At 36.5% G+C, this 26085-nt stretch overlaps 1 protein-coding gene across 1 annotated transcript; it reads left to right on the forward strand.

Moving 5' to 3' along the window:
• Nucleotides 1–1063: 1063 nt before the first annotated feature.
• On the forward strand, nucleotides 1064–4208 carry LOC131642569 (DDB1- and CUL4-associated factor homolog 1-like). The gene is made up of 6 exons (XM_058912805.1): nucleotides 1064–1098; nucleotides 1902–1993; nucleotides 2455–2685; nucleotides 2802–2984; nucleotides 3087–3491; nucleotides 3749–4208. The coding sequence occupies exons 4-6, from the start codon at nucleotides 2892–2894 to the stop codon at nucleotides 3926–3928; spliced, it is 678 nt and encodes a 225-aa protein (XP_058768788.1). The 5' UTR covers nucleotides 1064–1098; nucleotides 1902–1993; nucleotides 2455–2685; nucleotides 2802–2891; the 3' UTR covers nucleotides 3929–4208.
• Nucleotides 4209–26085: the final 21877 nt, after the last annotated feature.

Genomic DNA, 26085 nt, shown 5'->3' on the forward strand with positions numbered 1-26085 from the left:
CCCGTAATCTTAATCATATTGAGGCTCGACGTAACGAGCTCAATTCTAGGGGTTCGTTAAATCTAATTCAAACTTAGGCTGAGGCTTCCAACAGGAACTGTGAAAGAATGAAGCACCCAAATAGATTCTAGAGAATGGTAACATGTTTTACACTTCATGTATGTTTTGAAAATCGAAATTCCCAAAAGCCATAATCTAGTACTCTCACCATTTCCACTCAGCAACTTTTTAACCTCCATAACCATATGCTCAACAGAACAATAGTAGCTCCTTTTTTGCTCACAGTAACTTGACCAAAACTCAAACAACCATTTCAAATCACCTTCGGCATTCAAAACACTCTCTCCTACAATGATAGTGTTTCTTCTCCTCTTCACTAGCTCATTCAACACACTAGTTACATCATCATTGTTAACATATTCTATAGGCTTGGAATTGGTGAATGAATTCGAACCGCCGAGGCTAAGAGTTTGAGGAGGCTTAATGTTAATGCTAATTTCTTTCTGTGAAGAAACTTCCATTGGAAGAGCTTGTTCCACTTCAACTCTTGCTTTCACAAGAGTACTAGAGAAACCAGCTTCTCTCATAACTCTACTAACACTTGGATCATCAAGTATAGAGATTATGAGCTGCTCAACTTCAATCTTCAAGGCCAGAATATGATGCTGCTCTTATTCTCGAAGTGTTATTGTTTTCTTCTATTTCTGTTACGCGTGCGTTTATTGTTAAATTGAATTGTGTTTTTTTTTTTGTGAAATTTGTTAATACCGTGTGTTGATTGTTGTAGGTTTGAGGAGAAGTGTTAATGGCGTCTAAACAAGGAGTGAAATCAAAGCGATTTGGTTTGATTAGTACAAAAGCTGCGAATTCGCCTTCTTCTTCGACGACGTCGTCTTCTAAACAGTTTCAAGAAACCTCCAATGATGCTCCGAGCTCGCCGACATCGTCGAATAAGCCGCGACAGTTTTATCCAGAGACTTTGCCTTTGGAGGCTCAGAAGACTAAAGAAAATGTTACTGTGACGGTTCGGTTTCGGCCTTTGAAGTGAGTGACTTTTGTTCTTTTACAGGAAATATTGGTTGCATGCATTTTATTTGGGTAAACTTCGCGAAAAGCTTGAATATTCACATGAACACATCAGTTGTTAAAGCCTCACAAACACATTGGAAGAAACACTGACTTCCATCACCACAACCACTCCTCAACTGTATAGAATGTTAATTAGAACACATAAACCTTTAAAACTACTTGTGTAATGTTGAATCATACTGTAAAATCAGTGATCTTGGCAGCATTTCAATTAGAATAGTGTAGTGTCAATCAGAAACAGTTTTTCAATTTGTAGTTTGTGTTTATGGCTTTGTCAACCTATAGTGTTTAACATGAGAAAGACATGCTCATATAACCATTGCTGAAGGAAAGAAGAGTTCAGTGATCTTGGCATCAAAAGCATCTATGATGGATCAAGCAAATAGAGCAAGAGATTGATTACATTTTTATGTATTGGTTCCAATTTCCTCTTCTGCGAAAATATTATTCTCTAAGATAGCTTTGATATCTGGTGGATTTAATGTGCTAAGTGCCAACTCATATTTAATTTGAAACTTTTATTTATATCAGTGTGCTCATTTGTAGAGTCCAAAACTCTTTTTAGATGAATGATTTTGCATGCAGAGATGATAAATTATGGATTGGACCATTCTTACTTTAATATTGAGATATGACTATAAATTTAGATGAAAGATTTTGCATGCATTAATGATAAATTTGGTGTTCAATTTAGCATGTTGTCATCGCCTGTTTTCTTTATCTATCAATTTACCTTGATTGATGTTCCCATACTACACTGTTATTTTCATTTGATATCTTTGAAATTTATTATTAGCACCATTCATTTTCAGGTGAGGCTGAAGCCATCATTGCCAAGGCAATAGCAACAGCTGAAGGACTTTCTGTTGTGTCACAAACCTTAAAAGAAAATGGAGGATCAGAGGTGAGGTTATGCACTTCTTCCTGTTACATTTTTTTAATGTTTTTTTTAGTAATTTTGTATGTTTTCATCTAAGTATGACAATTTGTTGGCCAGAAATCATGTTTAGGTTGCAAGCTCCATATGTTTAGAGTTCCATTGTTTGTGTATCAAAGATGGTTGGAATTTTAAACTTTCAATATTCTAGCATTCCATTCAGACAAACTAAAGTGAGTGACTACATTTGTATAAAGTCCAGTTGACCGTTTCTTGTGTAATGTTTGTTTTCTTGGAGGAGCATTTAACCCACTCATACCATGTTACAAACTTAATGTTTTGCTGTATCAACCCAAAATCAAGAATGCTCATAAATGCATGTTTGATTAAATGTGAAAATGTAGCTTTTACATTGCTTTGTAGTAAAAGTTTCGCACTAAGAAACATGTTTCGTTTATTGTGAAAATGGTTTATGAGATCATGTTTAGGTGAAGACACAAAAATATGTCCATAGATCATGTTTAGATAGCTGGAGATCTACAAAGGTAACCTCCTTATCATTCAATTTGTCTTACGAATATACACGTGTTTACAATCATATCATAAATGATGCTTATTCACTCATTGTTTTCTTTGTACTAGGAGGGCTTTGCTTTTTCTCACTGTACAGAGTGCAGAGCTGTCTTCATATTACGAGCAAATGTCCCAAAGGATCGCTGGTGATTTTCCACTGCATTTTACTATGTTGGAATTGTGTCAGGTATGGCATATTTAGTTTGTGTTCCCTCTGTCTTGCAATTCATTTATTTACATAGTTCATCTTTGTGTTTTGTAGGCCCCAACTGTGGAGCGATATCTACATGATTTACTTCAGTATGCATTGGGGGTTTTGCAAATTGTTACATTGGTACCTAGCAGTCAAAAGATGATTGTAAATGCAACATTAAGCACCGACCGGTCTGGTTTTTATGTAATTTTAGATGCTGCAAATATTAGCAATAGTCATGTGGACCCTGAGGTAAGTGTCTTGAGGTAGCAATTGGAGTGTTTGTTTCACTAACATTTGTTGTTAAATGGAGTTCCTTAAGATTTTTGACACGCTAATTTTGCTACATTTCAGATAATTCAATCAGCCTTAAATGTTTTAATCACCCTTGTTTGCCCCCTCCTGCAATCAGCAATAAACCACCTGCATTGTAACAAGGCCAACAGTTTGCGTCTTCCCAAACCTCTAATGGTGCTCTCTCTGAGACTAGAGATAGATATGCCGACCGATATGCTCAAGGTGCCAGCCATATTGATCCTAGGGACGCTGTGTTGGCCTTGCCACACAGCTGAACAAGGATATCATCAGGCAAGAGAGGCTGTCTGTTCTAGTAATGGTATAAAGGTTCTTATACAAATCATCTCTTTGCGTGTATGTTCATCTCCTGCTGCTCTGGACTGTCTCCGTGCTCTAGCTTGTCGAGTTATGCTTGGATTAGTCAGAGATGACAATTTTCCACATACATTGACAAAACTTCAGGTGAACAACCTTAACTGTTTGTTGAACATTTTCATACTCAAACTGGACTCTAACCTTGCACCTTATTCCAAGGTGCATGGGTAAATTCTGTAAGTGTAAAAATGTTTAGAAATTCCAGGGTTTGCACCTCCCTTGTCAAAAGGCCTAATCTCAAAAAATGACATCCACTTTTATTGTTGAATGAATTTTGCACTGTTTTGATTTTGGTTTTATGTATGCGGGGCTGATTTATGCATTTGTTTTTTTTGTCTTGCCAGGTTTGGTTTCGTATCATGTTCAACTCAGTCTTTTTTGTGTTGGATGTAGGGATGGAAATGGTAGGTTTCTCAATTTCAAGGCTAACACTGAATAGGCTTAGGTGGATCAGTTCTGTCATGCTCCTACTCACACTGTTTTTGTTGCCCTTTGACTTTATGCATATTAGTATTTTTGCATGATCACAGCTTGCCTTGGATCACTTCCGAAATGGACATAACCTGCATCAAGGATTTTGGTCTTGACTTTGCAAAGCTTTGGAGCCATTTGAGTTAGCATAGGGGCTGGCTGAAATGAATTGGTTAGAGAAGGTAGTTTAGAACTTTTAGGAATGTTAAGCAGTAGCATGTAGATTCCTCATTAGCTTTGTGTAAATTATAACCATATTGACAAGCTCAAAACTATGATCTGATCCAGGATTTCCAAAAAGAGATTATTATGTGAAATTATTAGTTTGTGGTATATTGAAGGTGTTATTTTTAGTGAACTATGATTGAAGATGTTATTTTTATATATGAATAAGTTTTTTAATTTAAGATCATAAAAATATTTTTATGTAAAAATGATTACTAAGTCTAATAATAATAATAATTTTTTTAAATCTATTTTATCAAATCAATTAAAGTTATATTTTATTATTAGACAGCACTTAAAGAGAATAGCGTTGTCTGAAGTGGGGAAAAGTGCTGCCTAAAGGGGGGAATAGACAGCGCTTTTAAGAAAGCGCTGTCTAAAGTGATGCCTAAAAGATGATCAAAAGCACTGTCTAATGAAAAAGCGCTGCTAAAGGGGTACTGACAAAAGCGCTGTCTAATGCAAAAGCGCTGTCTAAAGTGGACATATAGCAGCGCTTTTAAAGTCAAAAGGCTGCCTAAAGGGGGTCTTTAGCAGCGCTTTCAAGGTGAAAAAAAGTGCTGCCTTTACCTACGGCAGCGGGGGAATAGACAGCGCTTTAAAGCGCTGCCTAAAGCCAAAAAAAGCGCTGTCTTTTTACTTGTTTGGCGTAGTGCTCCATTTAGAAGATTGGAAGTTTCCTCAAAAGAAAGTCCGACATACTCCACTTGGGAATGGGTATGCTCACACCGCTCAATCTGCTAAAGCAAAAGAAGATCGTCTGAGTGTTGCAAAGACAGTGGTTGGTAAATCAAGACCTACCACAGTCCAACTTAAGCCTAAGGTGCCAGATTTCCTAGTGCACAATGGGGTTCGCCACTATTGGACAGCTGTTGAAGTTTCAACTGTTGTTCGCACTCCTAAATAGGAATTTTCACCATTATTTTGTCCTTTTACCATAGACCAGGGTGAAGAGATGTTTCATAGGGCTTTGCATTTTACTATTTCTTAGGAAAATGTCCCTCTTTGCTTCGCCCAAAGCAATAGAGTTTTGTTTTATAGGGTCTTTGTTTCAAGAAACGACTGTCGATAAATAAAAATGTCATTTTGTTCCTTCGTTAGTTTTTCCCTTTTCTTTTTTTCGTAAATTGGTAATCCTAAAAGACACCCTTAAAAAACATCAAAACATTCCATTAACTGCATACACCGAGTTTTCCCTCGTTGTCTAAATAAAACTCATCACACATATGCAGATTAATCATAAAACACCCCGTTGAAACGTGCGACCGTATGACTTCTCCAAGCTTTGGGTTTCCTGTATTCGTGGCAGAGGAAGAAGAAGACGAAGAAATATCAAAGGAAATTTCACGGTTACTTCAACAAAGGGAAGAGGCCATTCAGCCATACAATGAGCCTCTAGAGATCATTAACCTTGCTTCCGATGGAAACAGAAAAGAGGTTAAGGTTGGAGCTTCGCTTAGCTCAGAGATCAGAGAGAGTTTGGTACAGCTACTCAAAGAATTCTCAGATGTCTTCGCTTGGTCCTATCAGGATATGCCAGGGTTGGATACCAGTATAGTGGAGCATCATTTGCCATTGAAACCAGAATGCCCTCCGGTCAAGCAAAAATTGAGAAGAACTCATCCGGAAATGGCCATGAAAATCAAAGAGGAAGTTCAAAAGCAAATCAACGCTGGTTTCCTCGTCACTTCAGAATACCCTCAGTGGTTAGCTAACATTGTTCCCGTTCCTAAGAAAGACGGAAAAGTCCGCATGTGCGTCGACTACAGAGATTTGAACAAAGCTAGCCCTAAGGATGACTTCCCTCTACCACATATTGACATGTTGGTTAACAGGAAAGCGAAATCCAAAGTTTTCTCATTCATGGACGAATTTTCAAGATACAACCAGATCAAGATGGCACTTGAAGACATGGAGAAAACAGCTTTCATCACCCTCTGGGGAACGTTCTGCTACCGCGTTATGCCTTTTGGACTAAAGAACGCAGGGGCAACATATCAAAGAGCCATGACTACACTTTTTTACGACATGATGCATAAAGAAGTGGAATTTTATGTGGACGACATGATTGCCAGATCAGAAAATGAGGAAGATCATATACAGAATCTGACAAAGTTATTTCAACGCTTACGGAAGTTTCAGCTTCGCCTGAATCCAAACAAGTGTACCTTTGGTGTCTACTCATAAAAACTCCTTGGTTTCATCGTCAGCAAACGAGGAATTGAAGTGGATCCAGACAAAGTCAAGGAATTTCAAGAAATGCTTTCACCCAGAACCGAGAAACAAGTTAGAGGATTTCTTGGACGTCTGAATTACATCTCGACATTCATATATCTCATGACTGCAACTTGTGCTCCAATTTTCAAACTTCTACGGAAAAATCAGAGTTGCGTCTGGACAGACGATTGCCAGAAAGAATTCGACGGCATTAAGGAATATCTGCTCGAACCACCCATTTTGTCCCCTCTAGTGGAAGGAAGACCTTTGATAATGTACTTAACCGTCTTATAAGATTCTATGGGTTGTGTCCTTGGACAGCAAGACGAGACGAGAAGAAAAGAGCATGCCATCTACTACCTGAGCAAGAAATTCACTGACTGTGAATCCCGCTACTCCATGCTTGAGAAAACCTGTTGTGCTTTGGCCTAGGCTGCCAAGCGTCTCTGCCAGTACATTATTCGACATACTACTTGGTTGATCTCCCATATGGATCCAATCAAGTACATCTTTGAGAAGCCTGCCTTAACCGGGAGAATTGCTCATTGGCAGATGTTGTTATCAGAATATGACATCGAGTATCACGCACAGAAAGCCGTAAAAGGAAGCATCCTAGCAGAGCATCTGGCTCACCACCCACTCAATGGTCATGAATCAACCAGTTTTGACTTTCCGGACGAAGACATCATGTACCTCAAGATGAAAGATTATGACGAGCCACTACCAGACGAAGGACCTGAGATAGGATCCCAATGGGGCTTAATCTTTGACGGAGCTGTCAATGCTTATGGACGAGGAATTGGGGCAATCATTGTTACCCCTCGAGGTACCCATATTCCAATTACCGCCAGATTAACTTTCAAGTGCACAAACAATGAGGGCGAATACGAAGCTTGCATCATGGGTCTCGAAGAAGCCGTGGATCTAAGAATCAAACACATGGATGTATACGGAGATTCTGCTTTGGTCATCAATCAAATTAAAGGAGAATGGGAAACACGCCAACCGGGGCTAATCCCTTACAAATAATACGCGATAAGATTGTTACCATTCTTCGACAGAGTAGATTTTCATCACATTCCTCGTGAAGAAAATAACTTGACTGATGCATTAGCCACACTCTCTTCCATGATTAGGATAAATCATTGGAATGACATTCCTCGAATCGATGTTATGCGCCTGGATAGGCCCGCTCATGTTTTCACAATAAAAGCGATCATCGACGACAAACCGTGGTATCACGACATCAAAAACTTTCTTCAAAGGCAAGAGTACCATCTTGGGGCATCAAAGAAAGATAGAAAGACTTTGACAAAGTTATCTGGCAGATTCTTCCTGAATGAAGATGTTTTGTACAAGAGAAATTTCGACATGGTTCTTCTCACATGCGTTGATAGAAAAGAAGCAGAAACACTCATGAGAGAAATACATGGAGGTTCCTTTGGTACTCACACCAATGGACACACCATGACAAGGAAAATACTGAGAGCAGGATTTTATTGGCTGACGAAGGAGTCAGATTTCTACCCGAATGCAAAGAGGTGTCACAAATGTCAGATCTACGCCGATAGAATTCATGTGCCTCCATCTCTTCTCAACATACTCTCTTCCCCTTCGCCTTTCTCCATGTGGGGAATCGACATGATCGGAATGATCGAGCCAAAAGCGTCCAACGGACACCGCTTCATATTGGTAGCCATAGACTATTTCACCAAGTGGGTCGAAGAAGCTTCGTATGCAAACGTCACAAGACAAGTTGTCGTCAGGTTTATCAAAAATCACATCATCTGTCGCTACGGCATTCCTAGCAGGATAATCACTGACAACGGGTCAAATTTGAATAACAAATTGATGAAGGAACTTTGTGAAGAATTCAAGATTGAACATCACAACTCGTCTCCTTAAAGTGTAAGTATCAGATATGCCTAAGAGGGGGGGTGAATTAGGTTTTCAAAAATTAATCGGTTTTATGAGAATGTCTTTACTAACTTTTTGGTTAAGTGTTTGAAGGCTTTTGATGGTTTTTATCTTTTTCTTGGTAATGGTGATGAAAGCGATAAAAGCGGAAAGATAAAGAACACAACGATATATACTAGTTCCCCTTACAATCCGAGAGTACTCCAGTCCCCTTTCAAACACGAAAGAGATTTCACTATAGTTAGAATGATTGTACAAGCCTATGCCTACTATCTAACCTATAGGGTGATCAAAGGTTCTTAACACCTTTAAGATCAATCAACACTAATGTGGATGAAGAACAATCCTCTTCAAACACACCACTTACTTCCAACAATCCTGGATAGTAAGGAAACAATATTCTTTGAATTTTTACAAGAGTTTTTGTATGAAGTTTTTAGAGCAATATCAATCTTGGATTGATCTTCTTCTTCAAATAAACAATTCTCAAAATGAATATAAGTGTTCACAATGTATGCATGAAACTTTGAATGAATTTTCAATGAAAATGTGTATAGAAAGTTTCACTTGAAAATAAGTATTTGATGAACACTTGGAAATATTGAAAGATGAAGAATATGAAACTTGTGAATTGTTAATGAAGAAGGTGATTAATGATTATGAAAGATGTAGTATATATAATGTGTTAAACACCTCTTTGAATGGTTATTTTTCCATGAAAAATGCAATGATTAAGTGGTAAGAAAACAAATTCGTTTGAATGAAATCATGCAATGGAAAAACACACTGGTTCAGTAGGAACCGGTTCCTACCTGGGACAACCCGGTTCTTGCTGAACGTTACAGCAAAAAAATTTGAATTTTGAACTGAGGATCCGGTTCCCACCTAGGGACAACCCGGTTCCTAGTAGTAAAGCACAGAACTGATAAAAATGAGAATGCTGGGAACCGGTTCCCCCATAGGGACAACCCGGTTCCTAAAACCTTTATTTTGGATTTTACATATGAAAAAGGTTTTAAATGAAATTTTTAATATATGAAACTTGTAGATGATTATGATATGCATGGAAATATATTTGTGAACAATTATATGTCAAAGTGAGTATTGTTTATACCTTTGACGCTTTAGCTCGAATCTTGAATCTTCACAATTTCTACAAGACTTTGAAATGATGTGTTTTTGCTTAAGACTTGAAATTCTTTTTGCACATCCTTTATGAAAGCTTGATGTCCACATTGGCTTCATCAAAACCACAATATGCTTGAAAAGCTTTGCAACTACATTCTCCCCCTTTTTGATGATGACAACCAAGTCTTGAAATGTTTTTTGAAAAAGTTGTTTTGTGCTTTGAAAATATGTTGAATAATGCAAGGCTCCCCCTATGTTAGTGACTCCCCCTAAATCCATGATTTCTTTGATTTATGGTGATGAGTTCATTTGATGTTATGGCCTGCATTTCTCTTTTAAAACAAAACAACAACAAAACACATGCATATTTCTTCTCCCCCTTTGTTATTATCAAAAAGGATGGGGAAAAAGATAGAATATATATGAAACATAAACATAGCACAATTTGAAACAACATAATCATAACACATAATAAACGATACGATACGTAGTTTTTTTTTTACGGTTACAACACAAAACATAAATAAATAATCCTAAACATCACAAAACATAAATTGAACAATGTCTAGAAAGCATGAATAAAAATGAACAATAAAACATAACATAGAAATAAATAGCACATAATTTAATCACTTCCATTCATTTGCTCTTCATCATCATCATCCTCTTGTTCATCTTCCTCTTCACTTCCCTCTTCTCCTTGATAAAAATGCCAAGATGCGCCGTTGAGTGCGTTGAATTTCGCGCATTTGTCTCCTCATAAGATTATGCTCATAGTTGTTTTCCCGCTTGTTGTTATCAATGGAGGTTTGAATGGAGCAAAGCTTGTTGAACATCATCTCCATTGTATAGCCACCTTCGGGACGTTGAGGAATTTGTGGCACGGTTGGCTCAAGTTCAACTTTGTAGAAGAATCTACCTTCACGATTCGTAACAATCCCGGTATTCTTAAGAGCGGTTGCGGTGGTGATAGCACACTCTTGTTCATCCATTGTCTTCTTCGGTTCCCTTTGGAGGAGGACACCGGCATTCCGAACAATGTGAGAAATTGCCCTTGCATATGGCAAGCCTCCTTTAAGAGAAGCCATAAGTTGCATGTGGCGCATAATTGAAAGAGCCCAATTTACTTCAATGCCACGTCTTAGAGCAACCAAGACCATTAATTCGAACTCATTGATCCTGGAATGGTTAGAATTCTTTGGAAACAAAACATAAGCAATGATAAGATGGAGCATCCTATCACTTACCGATAGACTTGAACCGAACATATTGAACTTGTTAGCAAGTTGTTGGCGAACCGAATCACATTGAGTAGGTCGGCACATATCAACAAAAGTATCAATCTTGCTATATGGTAGCCATTCTTCCGGAATGTTACCTTGAAGGAGCACTAAACCTGTAGATGGAATTCCTAACACTTTTCTGAATTCCTCAACATCTAAACATATTTCTTTTCTTGAAACTTCAGACAACAAAGTGAAATCACCAAAATCATCGGTCACTATCTTAAGGTTATGGTAAAATTATCTAACCAAATCCGGGTAATAATCACCATGGTCAAGCACAAAATTAGCTACCCCTGCATTAGCTAGCCTAGCCGGAAAATTGAAGCTGTGATTAGGAAAGTCAGGGAGATTACCGTACTTTGCTTGAAGAAGATTCCGACTACGAGTGTTGAATGCAAGTCTCCGACTCTTGACAGTTGGATGGATCTCTTGAGGCTCTTCACTTGATTCACCAACTTTGTTCTTCCCCTTAGCATTTCTTGTAGCTCTTGATGCCATGTTGAGATGGATTGAGAGTTAGGGTTTGATTTGGGATATATGGATTTTGAGAGTGGAAGATGATTTGAGTGAGATATATGAAAGAGAGGAAGATTATATAGAGTTTTGATGTAGTGGGTAATTTAATTTTGAGAGTTATGGTGAGATAATGGTGTTTTAATTGAGTTTGACAATGGAGGTGGAAGGTTTTGGAGAAGATGAAGATGAATGTTGAATGAGAGTGAATGTGAGTAAATGAGTGTAAATGTGTGGTGTTAAGAGATATAGTATGCATTGAATAAAAATAAGATAAATAAAAGAAAATAACAAAACAATGCTAGCCACACATCTTGTTTTCGTAACAGCCAAAAGATAAAAGAAAATCTGGAAAAATCTACGTGGGAACCGGTTCGTCCCACATGGGAACCGGTTCCTGAGACACACAAAAACTTCGCCTCTGGTTTTTACTATGGGGAACCGGTTCCTCCCTACATGGGAACCGGTTCCTAGACAGAAAAAGTCCAAAAACTTAAATTTTATGAAATGGAAAGGATATATATCATACATAAACATCAAGACATAATATATGAACATTCATAAAGCACCTTTTGACACATAAAATGTTAGAAATGTGTACCTTTTGATTTATGATAATGAAGAACACATTTAAACATCACCTTCATCTAATATTCCAAGCTCTCGTCGAATTTTGTAGAACGATTCTTTTGGGAGAGGCTTGGTGAAGATATCTGCAAGTTGATTATGAGTATCTACAAAAGTGACTTCAACATCTCCTTTAAGCACATGATCGCGAAGAAAATGATGTCGAATGTCTATGTGTTTGGTTCTTGAATGCATGATCGAATTCTTTGTGATATTTATAGCACTTGTATTGTCGCATCAAAGAGGAATGCATCCGAGATCAAGTCCGTAGTCACGGAGTTGTTGCTTAAGCCAAAGAATTTGTGCACAACAACTACCTGCTGCTATGTATTCTGCTTCGGCCGTACTAAGGGCAACACATGCTTGCTTTTTACAAGCCCATGATACTAATGCATTTCCAAGAATGTGACAAGTACCACTTGTGCTTTTACGATCAGTTTTACAACTTGCATAATCCGCGACAGAATAACCAATTAAAGTACACATACTACCTTTAGGGTACCATAGCCCAAAGTTGGTTGTTCCTTTGAGATACTTCATGATCCTTTTAACCGCCATAAGATGTGATTCCTTTGGGTTTGCTTGAAAGCGAGCACAAAGACAAACACTAAACTTTATGTCAGGACGGCTTGCCATCAAATACAATAAAGAACCAATCATACCTCGATACTTAGTAATATCAATTGGAGTACCGGATTCATCTTGATCAACATATGTACCGGAGCCCATTGGAGTATCCTTTTTGGCCAAGTTGCAAGAATTCAATGCCATGTGATTAAGTAATCATTACCAAATTGGAATCTTGATGAATCACCAAGGAATCTTCCCCTAAGCCAATTAGAGCTCACTTCTGCAACAGAATTGTCCCCTAAGATCACACAAAATCGATGGTTAGGGGATTGATCAAATGGAATCAAAATTGCCATCATTGCATATGTGATCTTTTCAAAGTTTCTTCATAGCTAAGAAACTAAGTTAACCTCATTAAGCAAGCTTATTATCTTCAATTTCTCTGAGCCTTTTGCCTATAAATACAAGGGCATACTCCAGTATCAAGAGACACCAAAGCAACATAAATCTTTCTTTCTCTCTTCTCTTCTCATACTTAGGTTTTTCAAAGGTTCTTTGGCAAGAAGACTCGGATTCTTCAAACCAAAGCTCTTCCTTTGAAAGTAAGTATTCAAACACATCAAGGGAGGTATTTTGAGATGATCCAAACATCTGGAACACTTCTGTATGTGGAGAATCATCATCTTCACCTCTCACTTGGAGCTACATCAGTTGGGGTCGAGCAAAGGGTTCGGGGAGTCTCAACTCAAGCTAAGCATCTCAACACCTTCCTGGGGGATCACTGAAGCTACTTGGATCATTGCAACAACTTTGTTGCACACTTTGATCAGAGCTCAAACTCCATTTTTAAGGTAAGCTTCATGAACTTCAAACTCTATAGTTCACGCATGATAAATTAAAAATGAAGTTACCAGTTGGTTTCTGCACCTATAGGGATCATTAACCCCCAATCAATTGCATCATATCATTCATATACATCATTTCATTTTAAATTCAAGTTTTAGGGTTCTTAGTGTTCATGCTTGCGAATTTTAAGTTACACTTAGAATAAATGAAATTAAAGGATACCATCATGATCCTTGTCCAAAAACGAGTAAAATCCATCTTTACATCTTTGGATTTGGTTGAGAATTGAGGGAGATAGGATTTCCAGAAATTTGAAATCGTGACGTTGAAGATGAAGATGATGGCGCCATTTTTCAAATTTCCCAGGGAGGAGTTTATTTTATTTTGAATGGTTGGGGTGTCATCTACGAATTCATCGTAGTGTCCCAATGGTTAAAGCGCGCGTACAAAAGCTTTGCCTTGCCTTAGGTCTGGGGTTCGATCCCCCCCTCAGACCTTTTGTTTTGATCATTTCATTTTTTAACTCATTCATGAACTAGTTGTAAAATATATTGAGCTAGAGGTGTTTGTCTAACAAGCCACGCGCGTGGTCCAGATGGTAAGTGTTTTGTGTGTTGATCAAGAGGGCGTGGGTTCAAGCCCTTTGGGAGACAAAACCTTTTTTTTAACACTTTTCTCATTCAAAATTTTCACAACTTCAACTAAATAATTCACCTATCAAATTAAATCATTTTCACTTGATTTTTTCACACATTTCTCATTTAATATATCTATTTTAAGAATATCCAAAAAAAATCACAAAAAATATATTATTTCAATATATTTTAATTAGGTTTAAAATCATATGTTTTAAGTATATTTCAATACTTTAAAAATATAGTTTTCACTTAATTTTCAAAACTTAATCTCTTGCACCTATTTTTGTGATAAGACCCTAATCATTTAGGTCTTAATTAGGTAAAGGCTTTGCCTTTCTCATAATTAAGTTGACTTTTGTCAATTTTTAAAACTGTTTTCAAACTCCGATTCAAACGGACGATCCAGGTTTTCAAACAACAAAACCTTGTATCTCTTCAACTGTTTCTTATAAACAGTAAATGAATATATGGGCCTCTAATAGAGTGTAAGTCCGAACCCCTTTTCATTTTATTTTCAAAATACAGACAATAAAACTGTTTACAACAATAGTATATCATTTTTCAAACAACTGTTTTTCACAAACAGTAAATCATTTTCTTTGGGCCTCTATTAGAGTGTAAGACCCAACACCTTATTTCTTTTCATAGTTTGTTTTCAAAACTGTATTTACAAAATCTTCTCTCTGTTTTCAAAACATTCTTCTGGAATTTGAAGGGCATTATTCCCGGTGAAACTCTTCAGATACCTATGTGACCTTTGTCCATCTTCACTTCTTCTGTTTTCAAAAAAAACCTTTAACTGTTTATCATAAATATTCAACTGTTATCAATAAAACAACAAAATTGCTGGTGAAGCTTTGTACATACATCTTCAAAGGCCTCCACTCCGTCCAGGTTAGGCTTTACAAGCTTCCAATTTACAGTTTTCATTTAAATTACTGTCAAATATAAAATGTGTATATATTGTTTAGAACTACGTCTGAGTAAAACCTTAGGACAGTTAAACTATATATATATATATATATATATATATATATATATATATTATAGGACTATGGCCTAGGATTGAGAATGTCTTCCCGGTGAAGGCTCTTTCCTAATTAGAGATCTTTAGTTCAAACCCTCAAGATGAATTATTCCCGGTGAAACATCTTGAAAAAGCCTTAGAACCCAAAATAGGATACATCCACCCAAGAGGAATTATTCCCGGTGAAACCTCTTACCCATTTGCTTAGAGCCAAAATAAGTTCAAAACCACATAGCTTTCTCTTGTGCTATAATAAGGACCCTCGATTAGCCTCCGCTTGGGCTTTTTACAAGGACCCACAGGCTTCTTAAAAGCATTCCCAGCTTCCTCTTGAGCTTGTATACAAGGACCCATCAGGTTTCTTATAAACATAGGAATAGGTCTTTAGTCACCTTTTAGCCTATCCTGGTGAGTTTCTTCCACTCTTCAAACCAAACTTTAAACAAGCTAAGAATGTCTCAATCTCATATTGAGTTCACCTTTTGGAATGAGAGACATGGACAGTCTCTGTCACCCTTATTCTCAATCTTCAAAATAATTCTCCTTAGCAGAGTCTAGGTTCCATATCTGTCTACCCTTATTCAGTGTCAGCCTTAATCATGGCTTTAAATAAGAAGTTTCAACTAGATAATCATTTTGCCATCATCAAAAACCCCTGGAAAGGGTCAGCCTCCATTCATTCCTTCATTTTTAACAAAAACCCCTAGAAAGGGTTAGCCTCCAAAATCACTCCTTTAAATCATAATTCCCTGGAAAGGGTTAGCTTCCAAAAAGTTTCAAAAGATAAACTCTCCAACAGAGTAAACCCTTGGAAAGGGTTAGCCTCCAAAATCATTCCTCTAAAGTCATATTTCCCTGGAAAGGGGTAGCTTCCAAAAATTCAACTTTTAAAAGATAAATCTCACTTAAGGTCAGTCTTAGTCAATAAAAACCAATTCCCCGATAGAGTCTACTTTAGGTCAATCACCCAAATAAATTCCCTAGTAAGAGTCAATCTTCCAACCTGGGTTTTTCATTCAACAAAAGCACAATCCTCAGTAGAGTCAACCCTTAGGATAACCCTCAACAAAAATCCCCTCTAAGTTAAGGGATCCCACACTGGTAGATCTTTCCCCATTAAAAGTCAGCCTCAACTTTGGGCTTTGTACTAGGCACATACTCCTCTTAGAGTCAAAACCCTACTCATAGGTATCCCCTTAGAGAGTCAGCCACAACCTTGGGCTTCATACAAGGCACAAAAATAGAGTCTCCCTAGTGAGTCCTTCATCATCAAGTAGCCACAACCTTGGGCTTTGTACAAGGCAGATAAACCACATCTCCTGTGTCAAAGATTCCTAACCTCTAGGATCTTTTCCCCATAGAGTCATCCATACTCAGTTTCCTCAACAATCAGCCACAACCTTGGGCTTCATACAAGGCAGAAAATAATGACTTCTCCAGCTAAGAGTCAGCCACAACCTTGGGCTTCATACAAGGCACAAAAATAGAGTCTCCCTAGGTAGAGTCAGCCACAATTATGGGCTTTGTACAGAACACTAAAAAACCTTTCAATCATAAAACAAAATAAAACACTGTCCAACTAGAGTCAGCCTCAATTCTGGGCTTCGTACAGAACAAAAATCATTCAAAAGTTAATTTCCAGTGGAGTCATCTCCCAGAGTCAATAAAAACAATCAAAAAGCCTCAAGCTTGGGCATCATTCAAGCCAGCTAAAAATCAAATCTTTCAAATAGTAGATAGACATAGCTCATCTTCATAGGTAGGTATTTCCCCTATCTCACCACAAACAAACAATAATTTCAAACAAACAATCATTTCAAACAAACAATCATTTCAAACATTCTCCCATTTAGGACTCGTGAAAGGCATGCTCTGGCTACATCCCAGACTTGTACAACATTCCCTACTTTGGTCGAGAATCTTTCATTCAAGAGGTATGTAGCTGTCATACTTGATCAACCAAGTAGGCTCCCTCTCTTAATGAAACAAATTTTAGCTTTTCTGTCACTTTAAAAATGTTTGTGGTGGAATAGTAGAAATACCTCTCTGTAAAGATGATTTCATGTCTCTTTACTACAAATAGAGATTTAATTCAAGCTTCAACTTTGAGCTTCAAGCAAGGCACCCAAAAATAATTAATTTCCCTAATTAGTTCTCCGAACTACAAAAAGCTCTGACATCCATTAGGGATATGTAGGCATGAGGTTCACAAGGAATCTCAGCGAGCTAATAAAAACCAAAAATAGTCAGTCTGTCTGTCTTTTAATTCAATTCAATTCCTTTTCCTAACACAAAGGAGAAACTTTCTCAATCATAAGCAACAAACACAAACACATAGACACAGAGAAGGTTCCCGTAGAGTACTACGGATATGTAGGGTGCTTAAACTCTTCCATATGTATAACCGACCTCACAGACTCCAGAATTTGTAGTCTAGGTGAATCCCCACACTTAGCAAACTCCTAGGGTTTATTTGAGATCTTTTTCCCCTTTCCTACTTGTAGGATAATTAAAAAGTTCGTGTGATATCGTAGGAAGAACTGAAACAAAATTCATCCCGCAACGGGCGCATTATCCTTCCAAATTCCGCGTGAAGGGTCTAGCATGCCGTCCTCCCAAGTGAAACGGGGAGGTAATAAAAACGACACCACAACTATCACCATTTAATTGAGGGACAAGATCATTTATACCAAAGGCGACATCAAAGGGACTATGATCTTTTAAATCGGAGGGACATGGTAATTTTGAATCGAAGACAACATAGGCTAAGGTATCCTTACGCTCGAAGGGACTTGACTATTATTCAAAGGCAACATAAGAGGGGAAATCCTAGAGGTTAGTGTGTGCAGTAATCACGTGTGTTAGATTCAGTTATTTATTTATCTTGAGTTAGGTTAGCTAGCGTTTGATTAAGTTATCTTGTATTATCATACAATCCTAAGGCATACATCTAAACAAATGATAATAGCGGGAAATTAAAATGCGGAAATTAAATCATACGCTATTACAAAAACACCCATGCGGCCTATACATTGATTTCTAGAATTAAAATAAAAGAAAAATAAATAATCAATGACGCGACATTCAAAGGAGTTTAGAGGTGAGAAGAGAAGGATCGAGGAATCGAACGTTTAGAGAAATTAGGGTTATAAAAAAAACCTAAGTTAACTAGTTATGAAATTAAAATTAATCCTAATTTAATTAAAATCTAAATTAATTATCTAATTAATTAACTAAAAGCTAATTTCTATTTAATTAAAAATTATTTAACCTAATTAAATTAGTTAAATCCACTGATTATCCTAATTAAATTAATTATATATAAATACTAAAGTTTAATTAAAAGCCTAATAACTAATTTTAATTACGAACCTAATTTTAATTATGTTAATTTTAATTTTAATGAATAAGAACAAAGATTAGTGAAAGGAAATATAAAAAAGGTAACAAAAACCAATACATGGGCCTGGGGTGGTATGTTGAGAAGCAGGGTGCTGGTAGCAATAATTCTGGCCCAATGTTGAAAGAGGATCCAGAATGTATGATCCTGTGTGGTGGGTCTTTGATGGTCCATCATGTGGAGTGCTATCTGGTGCCCTTGGATCTGGCTCTGGCGAGACCTTATGGTTGATGCTTGAAGTCGTATTGTGGACTCATGGGCGCTGGATGTACAGGATCTGTAAGTAAACAAACTGGTTAAAAAATTAGTGTTGATGGGGAGGATCAAACCCAGGTTTCCTCACCAATCAACATGCGCCTTTGGACAATCGTACTACATACGTTAGCTGATATCAATCCAATCGTGAATCAATAAATAATAAAATGTGAATTAAGTATTGACTTTCAAAATAAGATTCAAATGGGGCCCTAGGTACTTGAATGGACCAATCGGCTGATATAGAACTGCCACGCGCCTGGTCAAACGAGTCAGTCGGTAAAGGTCACCGAAACAGTGAGGCTCAGTCACCTTCTCCGACGAGCAAAACGTCAAGCCTGCGAAAAATGAAACAAATCATAATAACAAATAACCCAGATCGACTATATTGGACCCTGTGATTTCAATGGTGGCATCGTTTTGCCCTAAAAGTGCCTGCAAACTCAGATATGAAGCTTCACTAGCTTCAAGCCCTAACAATGGCAATACGTTAAAGCTTGCGTATAATGAGTCAAAACGAATCTGAACATCAACATAAACATGAATAGATGCATGAATATAGTTAAGAACGCGTGACATGTAAATTTGAGAGTATGGAAATTTTAACCACCGGAGTTACTTGAGCTGTGGTGATTCGGAATGTGAGAACCTTCAAGGATGGCTGGAACGGCTCCTGGACTCCTCAGTGCGATGATTGAAGGCTTAGATCTGGCTGAAACGGGTTAGAAGTAAGGGTTTGAGTTTGCACCTTTCCTTGAAAATTTTGAGCTCTTTGGTTAGGATCCTTGGATGCTCCCTCCGTCCTCCTGTTGGCTGGCTGATGTCATACCCCAAAATTTGCCCACCTCATTTCATCTTCAAGGGTCAAGGCTCAATGGTTAAACTCAAGTCACTCTCTCCTAATCAAAGGGTCTTCAAGTTAGGGTTTTGGATTTTGCTAAGGAGAAAAGATGTATCAAGGGTTCCAATGGATTTCATATGGTTTATTAGGGTTCAAGGTATCTCTAAGTCAAAAGTCAAGCTTCAATTCCAAGGATTTGCTCATTCAATTGCTCAGATGAACCACAGTCGACTAGGTTGACCTAAAAGTCAACTATGGTCAAAGCATAGTCAAAACTCCTGATTTTTGGTTAACAACAATATTATGAAGTATCATTCATCATTTGATCAAAGTTTGATCATCATTCATCAAGGAAAAGCTTCAAAATCAACAAAGGGCATAGTTACTAAATTAGGGTTTTGGTCTAAAAAGTCAACTGTACTTTGACTAGGCATAACTTTCACATGGAACATCAGAAATTTCTCACTAAAGGCCTATTTCGAAGGAAATTGGATTCTCTAAAACTTTGTCTCTCTCATGCCAAGGCCAGAAATGCTTCATTTGGGAGATATGGTACAAAAGATTATAGGTCCTTTTCAAAAGTCAACCAAAAGCAGTTTTTTGTCAAAGGGCATATCATCAAGATAAAATCTCCAAATGAAAAATATGTTCCAAAATGGCTTGTATAGGACATCGTTAGGTTTCCAAAAAGTCCAAGAACTCTTCCATATCATAAAAATTGAGGGAGATATGCCATGTCAAAGTTGGGCAATTTTGGAGGCAAAATGTGAAGTAAAAGTGGTTCAAATGGGAGTTTCTTGCAAATGGGCCTAACGTTTTAAGGTTTAATCTTGTTACACAAGCTATCCAAGTTATCAAACTCATTTTCCACGAATTAATAGATTTTATTTGATTTTATATGGCTTTTTATTCATTGAAATAATAATTTAAAGTCATATAAATCAAACAAAAATCAAATATTTGGTTATAGGCCTCATAATAATCAATTTCAATCAATATTTATTGTCTATTATCAATACAAATTCGTGTGCAAAGAGATTGGAAAAAAAAGGAGTATTTTGGCCAAATTTAGAAAGATTGAAGATCGATTTTCAATCAAATTTCAATCACATGAATTATGGAGATTGGGCTTAGCTCCCTGACCTAATTCATCCCTCTATAAGTAGTGAAGACATTGCATAGCATTAGGGGTCGAAATTCTAGGCAGAGAAGCCTATGCAAGAACACAAAAAAACCTTCAAAAACTTGGAATCGGTTTTGGGGAATTAGGGCATTGCAAGTGGATTTGAAGAGTGCAAAAGATTCCTTGAAGCATTTTGAAGGTGTTTGGATCGTTACTCTGCATCAATACCCCCAGATTAATCTCCAATAAGCCAAGGTTCGTTCTTGAAATTTTTAATTCGAATTCATTGAGTCATGGTTCATAAGCATGTTTTGAACGCGTATATGTGTCTGTTATGATGTTCTGAGTCTTTCTGTGGATATAGTTTTGGTGATGTACATGACCTATGGTGATGGAGGCCTGAAACCCTAGTTTTGGTGAGTCTTTCTGATTGATTAATCTGAAGTTTACACGCCCATGCCGTAATATGCCATGGTCGGATTTTAGGATTCGAAAATAGGGTTTTCTGATTTAGAAAGAATTGGGGTTAATTACAGGGATAGTGGGATTCGTGACAACAAGATGGTCTTGTACATGGTCTTACCTTTAGTTTTGGGCTGTGGATATAGTTTTGGTGATGTACAGGATGTACAGGACCTATGGTGATGGAGGCCTGAAACCGTCGGTAAAAACTGGGCTAAAACGACAGCTAGAGGTCAGGGATGAAGGCGTGTCGTTACGGCACTAGTCAATTCAAATTTCGCACATTTTTTATTTTCCAGATATTTGTATTAATTTTATATATTTTCATCCGGGGGCGTATTCTAAACACAAGCGTTGCGTGGTTGGGATGGTAAAGGGGTTCATTGAGTTTGGGGGTGTGGGTTCGATCCCCCACTCCGACATATATTTTTTATGAAACTGCAAACTTATGATTCAGCGTGCACTCAACCCTGTGGTTCACTATGTACCCTCAGCACCCATCAATTAGATCCCTAACCACTCAGATCTGGCACATAGGATCAAAGGGTGCATAGCACGCACCTACAAGCTAACCACACTGAATCAAAACCTCTATTTCTATTTTTTATTTTATTATTTTTAATATAATTACATAATTAAGTTTTAATTTATATTTATATTTATAATCTGATTTTTTTAAATTGAATTAAAAAATATGATAAACATTAAAATTTAATTTATTATTGTTTCGATTAAATTAATTGATCGCGATGGGTAATAATCGATTATCTGATTATTTAAGTAATTAAATTCAAATAGGGTTTATTTTGCTAAAAGGTTTTAACCATTCTATTGGTTACAATGATTAGCATTTCTTTTTTTATCAATTCGTTATTATTTTTAATCAAATCTATTGATTATGAGGAGTAACGATAAATTAATAATTTAATTTTAAAACACACTTATTTGCTAATGGTGATAATCGAATCTATCAATTAAAATAATTAGCAATCCCTATTAATCTGTTAATTATGGTGATTAAATCTATTAATCATCGCGATTAATAGAACATATTAAAATCAGGGTTGTACGCTACGTTTAAAATACTTTTTCATCTTCAAACTACGGATTTTCAAAACTTCGATAAGGCAATTCAAAATGCCTTCATACATTCATATTAAATCTAAGGCGTACAACCTTGCCCCGAACTACGTAGATTCTGATCCTCCATAAGGAGGTACGTAGGCACTTGGCAACAAGGCGAGTCCCCTTCCCCAAAATCTCACTTTTCACCCTATTCATTTCCTTAGCTATAAACCATAACACTTGTAGCCATAAACCTTTGCCTTGGACAAAACCTTAGGAAAGTGTTAAGGGTGCCTAACACCTTCCCTTGACCCGAATATAATAACTTACCCTGAATCTCTTAACTGCGTAGGGTTTCCTATTCGCCCTGATAGAATAGGTGGCGACTCTAAAATCTAATTTTTAGGGCAGGTTGCTACAGCTGATCCCACAATATATAGAGGGGAGAATTAGGTTAAATGTTTTGAATCAAATCTCCTCCATTCATGAAGAAAATATTTTATTGAAGCTTAAATTAAATCTTTCCAAATTGGACTTTTTGAAGCAAAACTTGCATAAAATCTATAATGCCACGTTTTTTCCTTGGTCCCATGCTGATGTGGAGATTGGATTTGGTCAAAAATAAATTGCTATATATTCTTATCATTTATTCATATTTTATTCCATTTATTTTGTATTTAAATGAATGAAAAATAGAATAAATAGAATAAAAAATATGGGAATCAAGGGCATGGTCTTAGAGGTCATTGGTAACATGAGAAACATGTTTAACGCATGAAACATATGTCACATGCCCTAAAAATGTAAGTTCCTTCCTTATGACCTTTTGCATCTTTCACAAATTCGCCCAACTTTAGCAGTCCATAACTTTCTCAAATTTAATCCCATGAGGATGTTCTTGACCATTTTAGAAAGCTCAAGATATCCCCTAGCCATTCCTCTCTGCTTCATCTCAAATGGGTCTTCCCTACCCATGTCCCAAGCTTTTGAAAAAGATGACTTTTGGTTGACTTTCAAAAGGACATGTAATGTTTTGGCTGCTATCTTTAAAATGATGCATTTCTTGAACTTGGGCCCAACATTAAAGTTCTAGAGAATTGAATTTCCTTGAAAATGGGATTTGGTTGGGAAATTTATGATAAAATATGAGAGATATATGATCAGTCAAAGTTGATTTGACTTTCTCCTAGAAACCCTAATTTAGAAACTTCAAGTTTTGATGATTTATGAGTTTTCCTTGATTAATCATGATCAACCCTTGATCAAATGATGAATGTGACTTCAAAATATTGATGTTGACCAAAAATCGGGAGTTTTGACTGTGATTTGACCATAATTGACTTTTAGGTCAACCTGGTCAACTGTTGACCATTTGAGTAGTTGAATGAGCAGTCTTATGAATCAGGGCTTGAAACTTGGCAAGAGGATACTGTGAGGCATATGAGAGGCCATGGAGTTCTCTTGAGGCATCAGAAGTTGATTTCACCTTGAGAGAAGCAAAACCCTAATTTGTGGCTTGTTGTTTAGGAGATAGGTAGGTGTCCAATCCTTGCATAGTCTGAAGATCATATGAGTCAGAATATATTGAAATATGATGGAAAAATTTTGGGGTATGACAAGAGGTAACCAGCTCAAACTTGAGCTCATTCATTTGAGCATCATTTTGAATAAAAATTAACACCATTCTACTCAGAATAATGTAGGGAGTAATAGCCCTAAGGTTTTAGGGATTTATTGTTCAAATTAAGCATTTAATTTTAAAAACTAAAATTAGGGTTCTTAGTTATTTTCCAGAAATTCATGAGTTTCCGTTTGAATTAACTTTTGAAAGTTATATGGTTGAATTCGTATTGAAAAATGACACAACTTAGATGTTTATATTTTTGAAAATGATTGAGTCTTGAAGAAGTTTGATTTTTGAAAGTCATTATTGTTGTTGCTGTTCAACAAAGAAGATGAAGTTCATCTTCAGTTTTTTAAAACTCATTTTATCTTTTTTTATTGCAAGGCATTTCCCTAATGGCTACATCGTTTAGCTGGGTTGGTTGTGTGTTTGTTGTGCGTAACACCCCATAATTTCATAATTTAATATAATTGGAATTTAAATTAATTATTTGGAATTAATTGATTATTCGGTGAATTAAGTTGAGAAATTGTGAAAGGGAGAAATTGGGCTTTGGATAGTGGTTAGTAAAAGGGAGGTGCTAATTGAGTAGGCCTTACTAACTATTAATCTATTTTTCATAAAATAGAAGAATTTTGTGAAAGGAAGGAAAATTGAAAGCAAAGAAAGGAAGAGAAGAACAAGAGAACGTGAAGGGCAAAGGGAGGAAGAGAAGAGAACTCAAGAGCATTTGACTAAGATAAGGGGTGACAATCCTTTTAGCCTATATTATTAGTTTAGAGATGATAGGACTGATTTTGTGTGTTGTTCATGTCAATTGTATGTTTTGGGGTTTTGGGATTTGTTGGGGTTTTGGAATTTTCACAACTTTTGGGTGATTTGATGAAATTGGATGATGATGATGGTGTATGATGTTAAATAGCTCCTAAAACATGTTAGAATTATGCTATAATATGTGAATTGGTACTTGAAACATGGTGGGCGAACTGACTTTTTAAAATGTGCGGATAGCAAGAGTCGTCACCGACTTTTATTTTATCCAATTAGAAAGGCAAAAAGAACAGGAAAGACCTTTAAAAGACTTTTAGTTCCGGGGGTAGGTAATACAAAGGGAAGGTATAAGCACCCTTTGTATCCATGATTATCCATGGGCTCTTAATTGCTTAGCTCACTTTGTTTGTTTGAAAAGAAAGTGTAGTGTATGATTAGAAAAGATTTTTGAACAAGGACTTTAACTTGTAAATAAGTGTAGACTTTTGGAAATTGTTTTGAAAAGAAGTGTATGAAAATTATTTTGAATTTTGAATCGATTGTGAGCAAGCAGTTAAGAGCTACCTACCCTAAGTTTTTCTTTCTTGTTCTTTAAGTCTTTCATTTGAAAGGGTTATCCATACCATAAGGAGGGTAGGTTGTCCTTTCATTGGATGTTCGGTTCATCGAGGGTCATCGTTTGCCATAAGTCTATCCATACCATAAGGGAGGTAGAAAGTCTTAGGAAAGGATGATAATAGTCATTTAGGCAACTAGTAAGGATAACAAGCATTCGACAATCACTAGAGTTTTGAGATGAGAAAAGAAATTCGCACGTTGGGAAAAAAAATTGAAGGTTATAGGCATTTGTAGTGATAAATCCTAAATCTTAAAGGTTAATAGAATAAACCTAAAAATAAAAATTAAGGATTAATTTTAAATAAACATAAAATAATTAGTCTAAAATTAATGATTAAATTTTGCCCAAAATTAATTATTAGCCTAAAAAACACTAATGATTAAAAAAACTACTGACAACATTCGCCTAAGGGACAAACCTATAGTTAATGGGCAACACCTACCTAAAGGTTTTTATGGGAGAGCTAATTACTAAGCCTAATTGCACTAAATCAAAACTACAAACAAGAGGTTAATTGATGGAATAAAACCTAAATTCTAATTTACTTTACAAAATTAATATTAAACTAAAATCCAAATTAATTTAATTAAGTTTATTAATAATTAAATAGTGATCCTAATTTTTTAGATAATAAGACTAATTTTTTAGATAATTAAATAGTGATCCTAATTATTAATTAATTAGATTAAAAAAGGTTAAACCAACAAAAAAAAGGCAATTTAAATGATAAAAAAACAAACTAACCAGTCGTTATCTCCGATTGGCTGAACATCCAAAACTGCAAAACAACACACATAAATGGAAACCAAGGCACCACCCCCCTAATTCGAGGGTGGCGAATCGATTGGTTTCATCGTTTTGGCCCGAAATAACCTGTAAATTGAAATACGAAGCTACAGAAATTTCACGACCTAGCAATGGCAATTAAGGATTTTGGCGTTCATGGTCCCATGTAATTACCCAGATCTGCTCTAAATGACTAAAGGAACGCATTAGTCCATTTAACTCACGTTAAAACATAACAATGCATGTAATACGAAAATCAAAAGTGTGGAG

The sequence above is a fragment of the Vicia villosa genome, unplaced genomic scaffold, assembly GCF_029867415.1.
Source record: "Vicia villosa cultivar HV-30 ecotype Madison, WI unplaced genomic scaffold, Vvil1.0 ctg.005293F_1_1, whole genome shotgun sequence".
Taxonomy (NCBI): domain Eukaryota; kingdom Viridiplantae; phylum Streptophyta; class Magnoliopsida; order Fabales; family Fabaceae; genus Vicia; species Vicia villosa.